The 17178-nt window shown below is 42.9% G+C and overlaps 1 protein-coding gene across 6 annotated transcripts in view; it reads right to left on the reverse strand.

Moving 5' to 3' along the window:
• The window catches only part of EYA4 (EYA transcriptional coactivator and phosphatase 4), a 533493-nt gene that overhangs the window by 206668 nt on the left and 309647 nt on the right, over window positions 1–17178 (reverse strand). For 4 of the 6 annotated variants that reach the window (XM_077289336.1, XM_077289337.1, XM_077289335.1 and 1 more), the window contains one exon: window positions 8456–8548. The exons of the other annotated variants lie outside the window; for them this stretch is intronic. In XM_077289336.1, coding sequence (XP_077145451.1) covers window positions 8456–8548 — 93 coding nt within the window. The remainder of the gene's footprint in view (window positions 1–8455; window positions 8549–17178) is intronic. 6 annotated transcript variants of the gene reach the window in all.

Below are 17178 nucleotides of genomic sequence, written 5' to 3' on the forward strand. Positions count from 1 at the left end.
TTAGTTTCAGATAGAGGGAGAACATGATGTTAGAGACAGCAGACAGACAATACTTGGTATTTTGAATTAGGGTAGGGGTGATATTAGGGGAAGAAGGGTATAATTGGGTGTCATCAGCACAGAGATGATACTGGAACTCAAATGTGCTGATTGTTTGTCCAATAGGGGCAGTGTGTATAGAGAAGAGGAGGGGGTCTAGGAATGAGCCCTGAGGAACCTCTGATAGTAAGGGGATGAGAAGAGGAAGAGGAGACTGCAAAAGATACAGTGAAGGAGCGGTCAGAGAGGTAGGAGGAGAATCAGGAGAGGGCTGTGTCCTTGAGTCCTATAGAGCGGAGCATAGTGAGGAGGAGCTGGTGATCCACAGTGTCAAATGCGGCAGAGAGATCCAGGAGAATCAGCAGGGAGCAATGACCTTTGGATTTAGCTGTTATTAGATCATTAGAGACTTTAGTGAGGGCAGTTTCAGTGGAGTGTAAAGAGCGGAAACCAGCCTGTAAGGGGTCGAGAAGAGAGTTATCCAATAGATAGCGGATTAGATTGGTAATATACAGTATGGGGAACTGTGTGGCCATTATACAGTATTGAGCATCATGTGTGACGATTATACAGTATGGAGCATCATGAGGGGCCATTACACAGTATGGAGAATTGTGGCAATTATACAGTATTGAGCATCATAAGGGGCCATTATACAGTATGGAGCACTGTATGGCCATTATACAGTATGGAGCATCATGTGTGGCCATTATACAGTATGGAGCATCATTTGGGGCCATTATACAGTATGGAGCACTGTGTGGCCATTATACAGTATTGAGCATCATGTGTGGCCATTATGCAGTATGTGGAGCACTGTGTGGCCATTATACAGTATTGAGCATCATGTATGGCCATTATACAGTATTGAGCATCATGTGTGGCCATTATACAGTAATGAGCTTCATGTGTGGCCATTATACAGTATGGAGCACTGTGTGGCCATTATGCAGTATTGAGCATCATGTGTGGCCATTAGTGTTGAGTGATACCGTCCGATACTTGAAAGTATCGGTATCGGAAAATATCGGCCGATACCGGCAAAGTATCGGATCTAATCCGATACCGATACCCGATACCAATACAAGTCAATGGGACTCAAGTATCGGACGGTATCCTGATGGTTCCCAGGGTCTGAAGGAGAGGAAACTCTCCTTCAGGCCCTGGGATCCATATTAATGTGTAAAATAAAGAATTAAAATAAAAAAATATTGCTATACTCACCTCTCCGACGCAGCCTGGACCTCACCGAGGGAACCGGCAGCGTTGTTTGCTTAAAATGCGCGCTTTTACTTCCTTCCGCGACGCGACCAATCACAGCAAGCCGTGACGTAATTTCAGGTCCTGAATGCAGAAATAGGCATCAGGACCTGAAATTACGTCACGGCTTGCTGTGATTGGTCGCGTCGCGGTCACATGGGCGGCACGCAACCAATCACAAGCCGTGACGTAATTTTAAAAATGCGCGCGTCTCCTGCCTCCCGTGACGTCACGGCTTGTGATTGGTCGCGTCGCCCATGTGACCGCGACGCGACCAATCACAAGCCGGAACGTAATTTTAAAATCATGAATGCCTAGAATTAGGCATTGAGGACCTGAAAATTACGTCACGGCTTGCTGTGATTGGTCGCGTCGCGGCCACATGGGCGGCACGCGACCAATCACAAGCCGTGACATCACGGAAGGAAGTAAAAGCGTGCATTTTAAGCAAACAACGCTGCCGGTTCCCTCGGTGAGGTCTAGGCTGCGTCGGAGAGGTGAGTATAGCAATATTTTTTATTTTAATTCTTTATTTTACACATTAATGTTGTTTCGATACCGATACCCGATACCACAAAAGTATCGGATCTCGGTATCGGAATTCCGATACCCGCAAGTATCGGCCGATACCCGATACTTGCGGTATCGGAATGCTCAACACTAGTGGCCATTAACCAGTATGGAGCACTGTGTGGCCATATATTTTTCTGTTTATAATTATTGTTTATGAAACAGTGTGATCAGCAGTGCTAAATGGGTGTGGTTGGGGCGTGGATAAAGGTGTGACTAGTTGTGAAATGGGTGTGGTCATGCCATGGCCTAAAATTTGCCATGCCACTACCTTTGTCCCTCTTTGTCTATATAGCAGGTATGCCTATATATCACTTGAATCTTTGGATTAGTATTCATAGACTTAGACTACCACTCCTATGTTCAATCAATCAATCAGCACTAAAAGTAGTACAACACAATCATATTAGGCTTTTTTTCTATACCTAGGTGCAATGAGCTGTGCTATCCGACATTCTATCCCTCCACTGTAGAAACATAAAATGACAATCCTTGGCCAGCACCAATCTTTTTTTATTGGCTATAATAGCTCCCCTTATTGGCTGGGCTAGACTATATGATTTTGTAGCTGCAATATCTTATGGGAAAGCCAGCGCTGCTACGCCTGACATCATTAGTCTTCTCTCTTTGTCTTCAGAAATGTGTGACATGACTGTGGGCATTTTTTCTTTTTTGGGGGCTCTCCACGCAAATCAAATTGAAGAGTATTCGATTTTTTGAGGACCTGGGTATTTCAGGAATTCGCAGATCGATCCATTCATCTCTACTTTTCCCCTATCCTGTGGTTAGGTGATAACTTGTTTTCACTGTATAGCTCTTGTAATGTATGACATATTGTAGACAATATATATATACATGACATAATTCTTGTCTGATATGATATACATTCATGTATAGCTATATTAGTTTCTTTTTCAGCAATATCCCACAAATGTCATGCTGCTGCAGTGCAGTACAGCGCAACCTCCACCAGTGGGACCTTGAGAGGGAAGCGAGACTGCACACACAGAGCAGCAGGACAGTTGCCACCAAGTGGCGAGAGAGTGGTCAGACAAACCGAGTCAAAAGCACGAGATAGCACGACAGTATAAAAGGATGAGACAGAATGGATAGTCAGGACGTAGCAAGAGATCAGTAAACCAGAACGGGCACTATACGGTACAATAGGGACAAACAGTAACAGTCAATAGCAAAGTCAGGAGGTCAGAACTGGAGAATCAAGCAGATAAACTGACAAACAGGGAAACGCTGGGAAAAGGGCAGACTGAGGGAGTTAACAGACATGGGACAAGTCAGGGTTCACAGCAGAACAAATCAAGAGCTACCAGAACAGTCAAGTTCACATGCAGAAGGCATAGCACCATGTGCATAGCACTGACAAAAAAAAAAGGAAACTTCAAAACTCAGAGAGAAAGAAGAGTCTGGGAATATAAACTGATGACGACCTTTGACTGTCTTAGTGGTGGAATGAATGTGTCGCATGGATTTATGTCTTTTTACATCAACTAAGGAACTTGCCCCTCAGACTATGAGGGGTCATCACAACAGAGACCCCAATCAGAGGACAATAAAACATTCCTTATCTAAGAACTGGCCCAACATTTATGGACATAACTGTTTATCACTCATGGTAATTCTGCTTCATGCAACCTGTCTTATCCATGTTTTTTATTTTTTTATTTTTTATTTTTTCTGTGCTATGTTGTGCATAAATATGTGATTCTTCAGAATTTGTATTAGTCTATGCCTGATGAAGAGACCTGTGTAGTCTCAAAAGCTTGCAATTTGTTACCATCTTTTCAGTTAGCCATTAAAAGGTATCAACCACTGAGGACTCTCAATTCTAAACATTTTTCAATGAATCTCAGTGATTCTAAGAATATTTTTTTCAAGACATATTGTACTTCATGATAGTGGTAAAATTTATTTGATATGACTTGTGTTTATTTGTGAAAAAAATGGAAATTTGGCAAAAAATTTGGAAAATTTTGCAATGTTCCAACTTTGCATTTTCATGCCCTTAAATTACTGAGATATGTCACACAAAATAGCTAATAAATAACATTTCCCACATGTTTACTTTACACCAGCTCAATTTTGGAACAAATTTTTTTTTTCTAGGAAGTTATCAGGGTTAAAAATTGACCAGTGATTTTTTCACTTATCCAACAAAATTTACAAAACCATTTTTTTTTTAGGGACCACATTACATGTGAAGTTACTTTGAGGGGTCTGTATGACAGAAGATACCCAAAAGTGACATCACTTTAAAAACTGCACCCAAAATTTGCTGGCACAATTGGCAGACGCCATGTTGCATTTAGAAAGCCTCTGTTGTGCCTAAACAGTGAAAATCCCCGGCTCAACGTTATAAACCTATATACCTAATAGGAATATACTCACCCTCGGACGCGCCCTGCTTCTTTCCGGCAGCCTTCCTTCCTAAGAATGAGCGCGTGAATGACCTGCGGAGACGTCGCGGCTTGTGATTGGTCGCGAGCGGTCACATGGGCGGTCACGCGACCAATCACAAGCCGCGACGTCATCTAAGGTCCTTCACGTGCTCATTCTTAGGAAGGAAGGCTGCCGGAAAGAAGCAGGGCGCGTCCGAGGGTGAGTATATTCCTATTAGGTATATAGGTTTATAACGTTGAGCCGGGGATTTTCACTGTTTAGGCACAACAGAGGCTTTCTAAATGCAACATGGCGTCTGCCGGTTAGTACCAGGGCGCGTCCAAGGGTGAGTATATCAATATTTTTTATTTTGATTCTTTATTTTACACATTAATATGGATCCCAGGGCCTGAAGCAGAGTTTCCTCTCCTTCAGACCCTGGGAACCATAGTATCCCATTGCACTGCATTGGGTTTCGTGTTTCGGCCGACCCCGACCCCGACTTTTTTATAGGATCGGCCGATTTCACTCGACCCGACTTTTGAGAAAGTCGGGTTTCGTGAAACCCGACCCGTTCCTATAAAAATAAAAGTCGCTCAACCCTAGTGGTGAGCACCTTGAACCCCCAGGTGCTTCACAGAAGTTTATAACGTTGAGCCGTGAAAATAGTAAAATCACATTTTCCTCCCAAAAATGTTGTTTTAGCCCCAAGTTTTTAATTTTTCTAAGGGCTAATAGGAAACAAACAGGTCCAATATTTCCCGAGTTAGCCAATACCCTACATGTAATCAGGAAATATTTATAAATAAAATAAAAATAAAACATTACCTAGCACTTGGCCCATTGTTATACTATGGGGCAGCTCAGATCTGCATTCTATTCTTAAGACCATGGAGGAGATAATGAAATTATTTTCTCCATCTCCTCCGCATCTGTCATGATAGTCTCTCATGAGAGAGAATCGGAGCACAGTAGCATTGCACTCGGCTCATGCTCACAGAAGTGCTGGAGTCGAGTGTCATTAGCATATTGCATCCAATGATCTTGCATAGGACGCCATACCCTGGCGTGATAACAGCCTAAGGATTTGTTTTTAAGGGTCAGAAAAATGGTAGCCATAAGGTGCCATTTTGCTGAATCCACAGAGAAGCGATTTTCAAACTGTGGATTTTTTTCAATTCAAGTAGAATTCAATTCCATTTCAATGTATTATCTCATAACTAGTTATTATGTTATGGGCAGGGACAGGCTGGGTGAGCTGCAGCTGAAAAATGCCCTCCATGCCGGTCCCTTTGTTACGGTTGTTTAAGATTGCCCTGACCCTTTGTGCTTCAGCTGCTTTTACCTTTAAATCACCTGCAGCGCATCTTTAGGCTCTGTAGATTGAGGATGTGTACACAATGGCTGAGAAGCAATGTTCTGCAGATGGAGACTTATATAGGTCTCCAAATAGGAAGCTGAGGAGCAATGTACTGGAAATGGAGGCTGTGCATCACAGGGCTTAGGAGTAATTTACTAAAGATGGAAGCTATCTTTAGAGAAGCTGAAGAGTCATATACTGCAGATGCAAGGAGTAGCGATTGGGCTGTATATAGAAGGGATGAAGAGCAATGTTCTACAGATGAAGGTTGTTTATTAGGGGCTTAGGAGTCATATACTGCAGATTTTGGCTGAAGAATGATGCAAAGGTGTTGAGGAGTGACGATCTGCAGATGGAGGCAGTGTATAGAGTATTTGAGCAGCAATGAGGCTTAATATAAAGGGGCTCAGAAACAATGTACTGCCGGATGTTGCCGTAAATAGAGGACAGAGAGGAATGATGTGCCAAACAAAGTGTTTGTTTACAGAGGGGTTGAGAGGAGTGATGAACTGCACAATGAGGCTGTGTACAGAGGGGCTGAGAGGAGTGATGAACAGCATGAGGAGGCTGTATACAGAGGGGCTGAGAGGAGTGATGAACTTCACGAGGAGGCTCGCGCAAGTCTCTTGCCTCAATACCCAGCACTGCCACCGGCACTTGGGACCTGAGCATCCAGCTGCATAGAAATGCATGCAACCGCACACTCCAGTGCCGAGTGTCGGCGGCAGTGCTAGGTTTTGAGGAGAGAGACTCGTGAGAGTTTCTCGCATTGCAGTTGTAAGTGTGACACCGGCCTTACAGAGAGGTTGAGAGGACTGAAGAACTGCATGAAAAGGCTGTATACAGAGGGGCTGAGAGGAGTGATGAACTGCATGAGGGGGCTGTATGCAATAAGGCTGAGAGGAATGATGTACTGCACAAGAAGGTTGTTTACAAAGGGGCTGAGAGGAGTGATGAACTGCAGCATTGGATTTTATAAAGAGGATCCCATGAGGACTAATCGTCTTTGGCAGTATCAGTGCCAAAGAATTTACTCCGTATTAAAACGCATTTACAGACATGACATTAGTGTGAGATATAAAATTCTGATGACTGTTTTGACATTTCAGCCCCAATTCATCAAGTCCATGATTGATCACGCTGGTCTTGAAGAGGGGATGTGCTACAGTCAGGTGCCTGATTCATTTAAAAGAGTATGCCTCTTAGTGAATGAGGTGCATCTGAAAGTTGGTGTGCGCCACCGTGCACTTCGACACAAATCTTACTGGAGTAAGGATTTCGGCTACAGGTATGTCACAGTTCTTTACGAATTAGACAAGTTTTGGCTTCATGCCCCCATCCTGCCTTAGCTCCACTCACTTTGGAGGAGCTCGGCAAAACTGAAACCTCAAAAGTTGCAATTTTGGGGGGCAATTTCGCATTAAAAAATGTAGACTTTTCTATGCAAGCAGTAGCAAGGGTGTGTGCTAGATAGGCACTATTCTAAACACTATTGCTCTAGCCAAAAATTGGCATCAGTTCGTATAATGGTTGTGCACAAGTAATTGAGTGATATAAAAATTAACTTTTATTTCAAAGCTTTAAAACATTAATAGAGACAAATGTAAAGATATCGAACCCAATTGGACTAAAGTGCTAAAAAACAGTGCAAACACAAACTGATGTTCATGTACACAGTCACCTGGGTCACTAATTATTGCCTCTCGCAGCATGTGTCAGTGATTGCAAAACCCTTTCTGTTGACTCAATGTACAAATATAGCAGCCTCCCACTGCCCACTGGTGAGAGTAATTATTTCATGTCAAATCAGAACACTCTCACCGTATATAGTGGTCTTCAGGGGTGAAGGCTCCCTTGATGTGGGTACAATGCTTGACCTGCCTGCTTCAGGATTAAGGCTCCGGTGGACTATCAGTTCTCAATGTGTTGCATCTTATCATAGAATCATCAGGAGAGTTTTAAGTGAAAAAAGGGCTCAGATATCCCTCTATGGAGGACCGCACAAAAAAACGGCAATAATTAGTGACCCAGGTGATCGTGTACCAGTTTGTGTCTGCACTGTTTTTTAGCACTTTAGTACAATTGGGTTCTATATCTTTATATTTGTCTCTATTAATGTTTTAATGCTTTGAAATAAAAGTTAATTTTTATATCACTCATTTACATGTGCACAACCATTATAGGAACTGGTGCCAACTTCTGGCTAGAGCAAGAATTCTCTATGCATTTCACTGCTGAAATCACTTTAATGAATCAGGCCTTTGCGTCTCTTAGAGTAGGTAAATGGGTTTGTTTTGGCCCGATTTTCAAGGTGAATGGAATTTTTTTTAATATACCTGATTTAGTAATTATAACATTTCTATGTTTATAGTTTCCATGGATACCTATATATTAAGTAGAATTTATTTTTAATTATGGATGATACATTTCCGCATAACAGATCCCGCTTGGCATGCTACCAGTGCTATATACATAAAATCATATTTCCAGCTATAATATTGTTAAGTACTGAATTAACGTTAACAAAAAGCATCACAGCTAAATGTCTAGATTAGTAAGAAAAGGACATCTGCAAGAGCCACTGACCAAAAATCTTGCATTTCCTAAATCTCAAGTTCCCTGCAATGTCTAAACTGTTAAAGAAAATTTATGCTTGATAACTAATTGCAGGCATTTGCAGGCATGACATTTTGGACCTATTCCACTTTGAAACTTTCACAAAATTTAACAAGGCTGTCGCCAGACTTGAAATTTCAGAAGATATGTGTATTAGTCTGGATTACACATTTTCTGCTTCTTTAGTGTGTGTAATATGTCATCAGATTGCTTTACCTGACCCAGTAAAAGTGTCAAGCGATCCATCTCCCGTTGTTGTGGTAGTTTCACTGCTGTTCATTGGCTCTGTTTTGACTGCAAGAAGAGACACTACATAGAAGAATAAGCAGAGATAAGTTTCTTTTTCTAAATTTATCAAACGAGGCCTCATGCCCAATTTTAACTAGAAACAGCCAAAACTCAATTTTCATGCAGTACAAAGATTAGGAAATTAGAGGAAAATAGAAAGTAAAAGACTTTAACTAAAATTAGACATATCGTAAGCAAAGCTTTTTATAGTCTTAAACAATGAGCTATTTTTCATCTGTATTGTCACCCTCATGCAATCTGTATAGCATCCGTATGGCATTTGTTTTTATACATCAATGCGTCTGTAAAAAAAGGATGCTATACAAATCTGTATGGGATCCAATTTTTTTACTCCACCCATAGAATTGAATAGACGAGTCTCATCTGAAATACTGAAGAGCCTAGTAATAATTTTTGCACACTGAACACATCTGAACACTGTTGAATAACATTGTACCATCATTTTTTTCCATGGAGAGCACTAAGACTGAAAATACAGTTATATGAATTTAGTCTAAAAGCTATTTGCACCAGTGTTTTGTTGAAAAAAAAAGTGTATCTTTTTTCCATTTTATATTAAACTTGCCACTTTTGTAATAAAAGCTGAGTGGAGGAGCCATCCACAGGTCCACAGATTTCCTATAATTTACTCCAAGAGTACAAGTTGTGCCAAATGTTTAACATGAGTACATGAAAAATTGCAATAGATTTTGCAGGGGAGCAACTAATTATTTTAAAGAGCTGTCCTGTATTTTAAAATTGATGGCCCATTGTTATGGTAGGTCATCAATACCAGATGGGTTGACATGTGACACTGGTATACTGTTCAGCTCCACAACTCAAGGCATCCGGTTAATGCAAGTAAGTGAGTCGCCTGCCAGGGCCGTGGGGTACTCGGTACCGGGTCCTGAGTTCACAGGGGGATGTCACGGTGGCTGCGACCCGGTCCATGGCCCTGGGCGCCAATGAAAAAGGGAAATGTCTTTAAAGGGAATAAAGTTTATGTTCGTGACACCACCTGTAGTATTTGGTCAGGATGACCGATGCTGCTTTAAGGGGTCCTCTGGGGTGATGTTGTGACAGCTAGATGGTATAACTTCCCACAGGTGAAGTATGTCCCCAGGGCTTCCCAGTGTGTAGATGGTAGGATGGTGAGAGGTGCAGTAAGGAACGAGGACACAGGTTTGCAGTCTCTTTATCTTGTTTACTGAAGACTTCAGCGGCCACAGTCCAGGGCACTGGATCACAGGGCAGTTAGGGTCCGGGCGGTTTGGAGGCAAGTCCAGAGTCCCCTTATCCAGGTGGAAAACAGAAGCCTTCCATTGCACTGTAGTGGTGTAGTCCCTTACTGCTAGAAGCTTCACGTAAAGTCCTCACAGATGTTATCTCTTTCTCTCTGTCCCCCGGATCGGATAGGACAAAACCCGTATGACTGGTGACTTGAGCCTGTTTATAGGGTCTCTTAGATGACCCGGCTCTGAAGGGTGTCACCGTGCCTCCTGGGTGTTGGGTCGGACAGGGAACTTGCAGTTCAGCTGTCCTGCCGATCTCTGATGTAAGGCGTGGAGGTCCTTACAACCTCGGTGTTCTGGCTACTGAATTTCTGCACCTCAGAAGGAGGCAGCCTGCTCGGGGCTGGTCCCCTTCTGGTATCCTCTCCTGTGCTTTCTCTCCTGCACACTCACTGCAATCAATTCTGCTTTCTAAATATCTCTTTCCAGGAGCTGCAGCTCTGTGGCATGCACAGACCCGTAAACCCTCTGTCCTCCTCAGACTGATGTCTGGAACTCACTGACTTTCCCTACAGACTACCAGTTATTTATATATGGGGAGTCACCTAGTAAATAGGATCAAAAGCTCCCCCTGGTGGTCTGGAGAGTGAATGTGTTGCATGTTTGTGGTACCTGGTTACAGTTATCCTTTCTTGCCTCCAAACATAGCATCACTCTCCCCGTAAGGAAAGTGACATTACTGTGATGACCAGGACCCTGGGGCGCCACACTAGTATACTGTTATACTTTACACACACATGTATATATATACACAAAGTTGTGTGAAAAAGTGTTTGCCCCCTTCCCGATTTCCCATTCTTTTGCACGGTTGTCTAATATTTAAATTTGTTTACAGGAAAGAAATATATCTTGGTACCGTGATAGCCAGTAGATAGAAAAATATTTAGAATTGAGCGTCCTCAGTGGTTGATACCTTTTAATGGCTAAATGGCTGTATCAAAATGGAGGATACCAGAATGTACCGCGTCTTTATGGAACTAAAACCTCTTCTGAAGAAACATGCAACTTCATGTCACCTGGCTTATCCATGGTTTTTTTCCCCTCTCCCTTTTTTTTTTTTTCTTTACTATGTTGTGCATAAATATGTGATTCTTCAGAATTTGTTTTAGTCTATGCCTGATGAAGAGACCTGTGTAGTCTCGAAAGCTTGCAATTTGTTACCATCTTTTCAGTTAGCCATTAAAAGGTATCAACCACTGAGGACTCTCAATTCTAAATATTTTTAAATTTGTTTAGTGATCTAAAACATTTAATTGTGACAAAGATAACACAAGTAAACACAAATTGCAGTTTTAAAATGAAGATCTGTTTAATTAGTTTAGTTTAATTGGATTGAAGAGACAAAAGTTGAACTGTTTGGAAGGTGTATATCCCATTATATCTGGCGTAGAGGTAATGACATTTCAGAAAAGGAAAATCTTACCAACAGTAAAATATGGTGGTGGTTGTAAGATAGTCTGGGGCTGTTTTGTTGCTTCAGGACCTGGAAGACTTGCTGTGATAAATGGAACCATGAAATCTGGTGTCTGCCACAACATCCTGAAGGAGAATGTTTGACCATATGTTTGTGACCTCAAGTTGAAGTGCACTTCAGTTATACAGCAGGACAATGATCAACAACTGAATGTCTTAAGAAAAACAAAATTAAAACTTTGGAGTGGCCTAATCAATCTCCTGACCTTAATTGAATTGAGATGCTGTAGCATAACCTTAAAAAGCCGTTTCCTCCTCAGAAACCATCCAATGTAGCTTAGTTACAACAATTCTGCAAAGATGAGTGAGCCAAAATGTCTCCAGAGGGTTGTAAAAGACTCATTGCCAGTTATCGCAAACGCTTGATTGCAGCTGTTGCTGCTAAGGGTGGCCCAACCAGGTATTAGGATTAGGGGAAAATCACTTTTTCTCACAGGGTCGTGTAGTTTTGGATTTCTTTTTCCTTTAATAATAAAGACCTTCATTTAAAAACTGCATTTTGTGTTATCTTTGTATAATATTTAAATTTGTTTGGTGATGTGAAACATTTAAGTGGGACAAATATGCAAAAGAATAGGAAATCAGTAAGGGAGCAATATATACGTGCAAACATACATAGATACTTAGTAGGGAAAAGAAGTATTTGATACACTGACAATTTTGCAAATTTTCCACCTACAAAGAATAAAGAGGTTTGTAATTTTTATTGTAGGTACACTTCAACTGTGAGAAATATAATCTGAAAATAAAAACCAGAAAATCACATTGTATGATCTCATTTGATTGCATGAAATATGTATTTGATCATTACCAACCAGCAAGAATTCAGTCTCTCACAGACCTGTTAGTTTTTTCTTTTTCTTTAAGAAACCCTCCTACTCTGCTTCATTACTTGTATTAATTGTACTTGTTTGAACTTGTTACCTGTATAAAAGACACCTGTCCACACACTCAAACACACTACAACCTCTCCAACATGGCCAAGACCAAGAGCTGTCTAAGGACTCAGGGAACAAAATTGGTGACATGCACAAGGCTAGGATGGGCTATATAATAATAGGCAAGCAGCTTGACGAGAAAGTAACAATGTAGCACAATTATTAGAAAATGAAAGAAACACAAGATGAATGTCAATCTTCTTCGATCTGGGGCTCCATGCAAGATCTTGCCTCATGGGGTAAGCATCATTCTGAAAAAGGTCATGAATCAGCCAAGAAATACAAGGGAGGACCTAATCAATGACCTAAAGAGAGATGGGACCACAGTCTCAAACATTATCATTAGTAACACACATTAAGGATTAAAATCCTGCAGCGCACCCCCTTCTCATGCCAGCACGTGTCCAGGCCCCTTTGAATCTCACCAGTGACCATCTGGATGATCAAGAGAAGGCATTGGAGAAGGTCATGTGGTCAGATGAGAACTTTCCGTGTTTGAAGGAAGACGAAGGATGAGTACAACCCCAAGAACAACGTCCCAACCATGAGGCATGGTAGGGGAACATCATACTTTGAGGGTGCTTTTCTGCAAAGTGGACAGGATGCTTGCACCATAATGAAGCGAGGATGGATGTGGTTATGTAGAGTGAGATTTTGGACAACAGCCTCCTCTCAGTAAGAGAATTGAAGATGAGTTGTGGCTAACTCTTTCAGCATGACAATGACCTGAAACACACAGCCAGGGAAACTAAAGAATGGCTCCTGTTATGGACCTAGTGGTTAGGAATTCTTGAGATGACCTGATAGGTAAACCAGAAATATAGGACAAGCTCTGGGGACGTGGAAACTTTACTGACCGCAACCCTGATCCTATCACACACACTATAAGCAGCCGTGGAGCATACCTAACTCTCCCTAGATGCCTCTTCACAGCCTGAGAACTAGCTACCCCTAGAGAGAAACAAAAGCCTCACTTGCCTCAGAGAAATTTCCCCAAAAGTAAAGTCAGCCCCCACAAATAATGACAGTGAGTTCAGAGGAAAATACAAACATAGGAATGAAAACAGGTTTTAGCATAGGAGGCCCACTAGTACTAAATAGTAGGAAGATAGCAAGGGAACTGTGCGGTCAGTATAAAATACTACAAAAATATCCACGCAGAGAATACTAAAAACCCTCACACCGACTCACGATGTGAGGGAGCAACTCTGCTCCCCAGAGCTTCCAGCTAGCAAGAAAATAGCATATAAGCAAGCTGGACTGAACTTAACATATACTGAGAAACATTTTCCAAAAGCAGTGAGCAAAAATGAACTAGCATGAACTTAGCTTCTCCAAGAGGAGACAGGTCACACGAGAAGTCCCAGAGAAATCTGAACCAATACTGAATACAACGACAGCTGGCAACAAGTAAAGATCTAGGTGGAGTTAAATAGGCAGCAGCACAGCAGAAAACGAGGCAGCTGGAGCCCAGCTAAAGACCAGCAGTATCACTCAAAGCCACAAGAGGGAGCCCACGAACAGAACTCAACAAAGTACCATTCATGACCACAGGAGGGAGCCCGAGAACGGAATTCACAACAGTACCCCCCCCTTGAGGAGGGGTCACCGAACCCTCACCAGAGCCCCCAGGCCGACCAGGACGAGCCAAATGAAAGGCACGAACCAAATCGGCAGCATGGACATCAGAGGCAACAACCCAGGAATTATCCTCCTGACCATAGCCCTTCCATTTAACCAAGTACTGAAGCTTCCGTCTCGAAACACGAGAATCCAAGATCTTTTCCACCACATACTCCAATTCTCCCTCGACCAACACTGGAGCAGGAGGATCAACAGAAGGAACCACAGGCACCACATACCTCCGCAACAATGACCTATGGAACACATTATGGATGGCAAAAGATGCTGGGAGGTCCAAACAAAATGACACAGGATTGAGGATTTCAGAAATCTTATAAGGACCGATGAAACGAGGCTTAAACTTAGGAGAGGAAACCTTCATAGGAACGTAACGAGAAGACAACCAAACCAGATCCCCCACATGAAGTCGGGGACCCACACAGCGACGGCGGTTAGCAAAGCGCTGAGCCTTCTCCTGTGACAGCGCCAAATTGTCCACTACGTGGTTCCAAATCTGCTGCAACCTGTCCACCACAGAATCCACACCAGGGCAGTCAGAAGGCTCAACCTGCCCTGAGGAAAAACGAGGATGAAAACCAGAATTACAAAAAAAAGGCGAAACCAAAGTAGCCGAACTAGCCCGATTACTAAGGGCGAACTCAACCAATGGCAAAAAAGTCACCCAATCATCCTGGTCAGCAGAAACAAAACATCTCAGATAAGTTTCTAAGGTCTGATTAGTTCGTTCGGTTTGGCCATTTGTCTGAGGATGGAAAGCCGAAGAAAAAGACAAATCAATGCCCATCTTAGCACAAAAAGATCGCCAAAATCTGGACACGAACTGGGACCCTCTGTCAGACACAATGTTCTCCGGAATACCATGCAAACGAACCACATTCTGAAAGAACAGCGGAACCAAATCAGAGGAGGAAGGTAATTTAGGCAAGGGCACCAAATGGACCATCTTAGAAAAACGATCACAAACCACCCAGATGACAGACATCCTCTGAGAGACCGGAAGATCCGAAATAAAATCCATGGAAATATGCGTCCAGGGCCTCTTTGGGACAGGCAAAGGCAAAAGCAAACCACTGGCACGAGAACAGCAAGGCTTGGCCCGAGCACAAATCCCACAGGACTGCACAAAAGAACGCACATCCCGCGACAAGGAAGGCCACCAAAAGGACCTAGCCACCAAATCTCTGGTACCAAAAATCCCAGGATGACCCGCCAACACTGAACAATGAACCTCGGAAATAACTCTACTGGTCCATATATCAGGGAAAAACAGTCTCTCCGGTGGACAACGGTCAGGTCTATCGACCTGAAACTCCTGCAGCACCCGCCGCAAATCAGGGGAGATGGCAGACAAAATCACCCCCTCTCTGAGGATACCAGCCGGTTCAGGAACTCCCGGAGAGTCAGGCACAAAACTCCTAGAAAGGGCATCAGCCTTCACATTCTTAGAGCCCGGGAGGTACGAAACCACGAAATCGAAACGGGAGAAAAACAGCGACCATCGAGCCTGTCTAGGATTCAGCCGCTTGGCTGACTCGAGATAAATCAAATTCTTGTGATCCGTCAAGACCACCACACGATGCTTGGCTCCCTCAAGCCAATGTCGCCACTCTTCAAATTCCCACTTCATTGCCAACAACTCCCGATTACCAACATCATAATTACGCTCGGCAGGCGAAAACTTTCTTGAAAAGAAAGCACATGGCTTCATCATAAAGCCATCAGAGCTTCTCTGAGACAAGACAGCCCCTGCTCCAATCTCAGAAGCATCAACCTCGACCTGAAAAGGGAGAGAAACATGCGAAGGACGCAAGACAGGAGCCGAAGAAAACCGACGTTTCAGCTCCTGAAAGGCCTCAACGGCCGCAGGAGACCAATTAGTCACATCAGCACCCTTTTTGGTCAGATCAGTCAAAGGCTTAACCACACTAGAAAAATTAGTGATGAAGCGACGGTAAAAATTAGCAAAGCCCAGGAACTTCTGAAGACTCTTCACAGATGTAGGTTGAGTCCAATCATAAATGGCCTGGACTTTAACTGGATCCATCTCGATAGTAGAAGGGGAAAAAATAAAGCCCAAAAAGGAAACCTTCTGGACTCCGAATAGACATTTAGAGCCCTTCACAAACAAGGCATTAGCACGCAGGACCTGAAATACCATCCTGACCTGCTTCACATGAGATTCCCAATCAACAGAAAAGACCAAAATATCATCCAGATATACAATCATGAATCTATCCAGATACTCTCGGAAGATGTCGTGCATAAAGGACTGAAACACAGAAGGGGCATTAGAAAGCCCAAATGGCATCACCAAGTACTCAAAATGGCCTTCGGGCGTATTAAATGCTGTTTTCCATTCATCGCCCTGTTTTATACGCACAATATTATACGCTCCTCGAAGATCTATCTTGGTGAACCAACTAGCCCCCTTAATCCGAGCAAACAGATCGGACAGCAGAGGCAAAGGGTACTGAAATTTGACCGTGATTTTATTAAGAAGGCGATAATCAATACAGGGTCTCAAAGAACCATCCTTCTTCGCCACAAAAAAGAACCCTGCTCCCAATGGTGACGAGGATGGGCGAATATGTCCTTTCTCCAAGGACTCCTTTATATAACTCCGCATAGCGGCATGTTCAGGCACAGATAGATTGAAAAGTCGACCCTTAGGGAACTTACTACCAGGAATCAAATCTATAGCACAATCACAATCCCTATGAGGAGGTAGGGCACCGGATTTGGGCTCATCAAATACATCCTGGTAATCCGACAAAAATTCAGGGACTTCAGAAGGAGTAGAAGCAGCAATTGACACCAAAGGAACATCGCCATGTACCCCTTGACAACCCCAACTAGACACAGACATTGATTTCCAATCCAATACTGGATTATGAACCTGCAGCCATGGCAACCCCAAGACGACAACATCATGCAAATTATGTAACACCAGAAAACGAATATCCTCCTGATGTGCAGGAGTCATGCACATGGTCACTTGAGTCCAGTACTGAGGCTTATTCTTGGCCAATGGCGTAGCATCAATTCCCCTTAGTGGAATAGGGAACTGCAAAGGCTCTAAGAAAAAACCACAGCGCCTGGCAAAATCCAAATCCATCAGATTCAGGGCAGCACCTGAATCCACAAAAGCCATAACTGAGTAGGATGACAAAGAGCAAATCAAAGTAACAGACAAAATAAATTTAGGCTGTACAGTACAAATGGTGACCGACTTAGCGAACCTTTTAGTGCGCTTAGGACATTCGGAGATAGCATGAGTGGAGTCACCACAGTAACAACACAACCC

The sequence above is a fragment of the Ranitomeya variabilis genome, chromosome 2 (assembly GCF_051348905.1).
Source record: "Ranitomeya variabilis isolate aRanVar5 chromosome 2, aRanVar5.hap1, whole genome shotgun sequence".
NCBI classification, from domain to species: Eukaryota; Metazoa; Chordata; class Amphibia; order Anura; family Dendrobatidae; genus Ranitomeya; species Ranitomeya variabilis.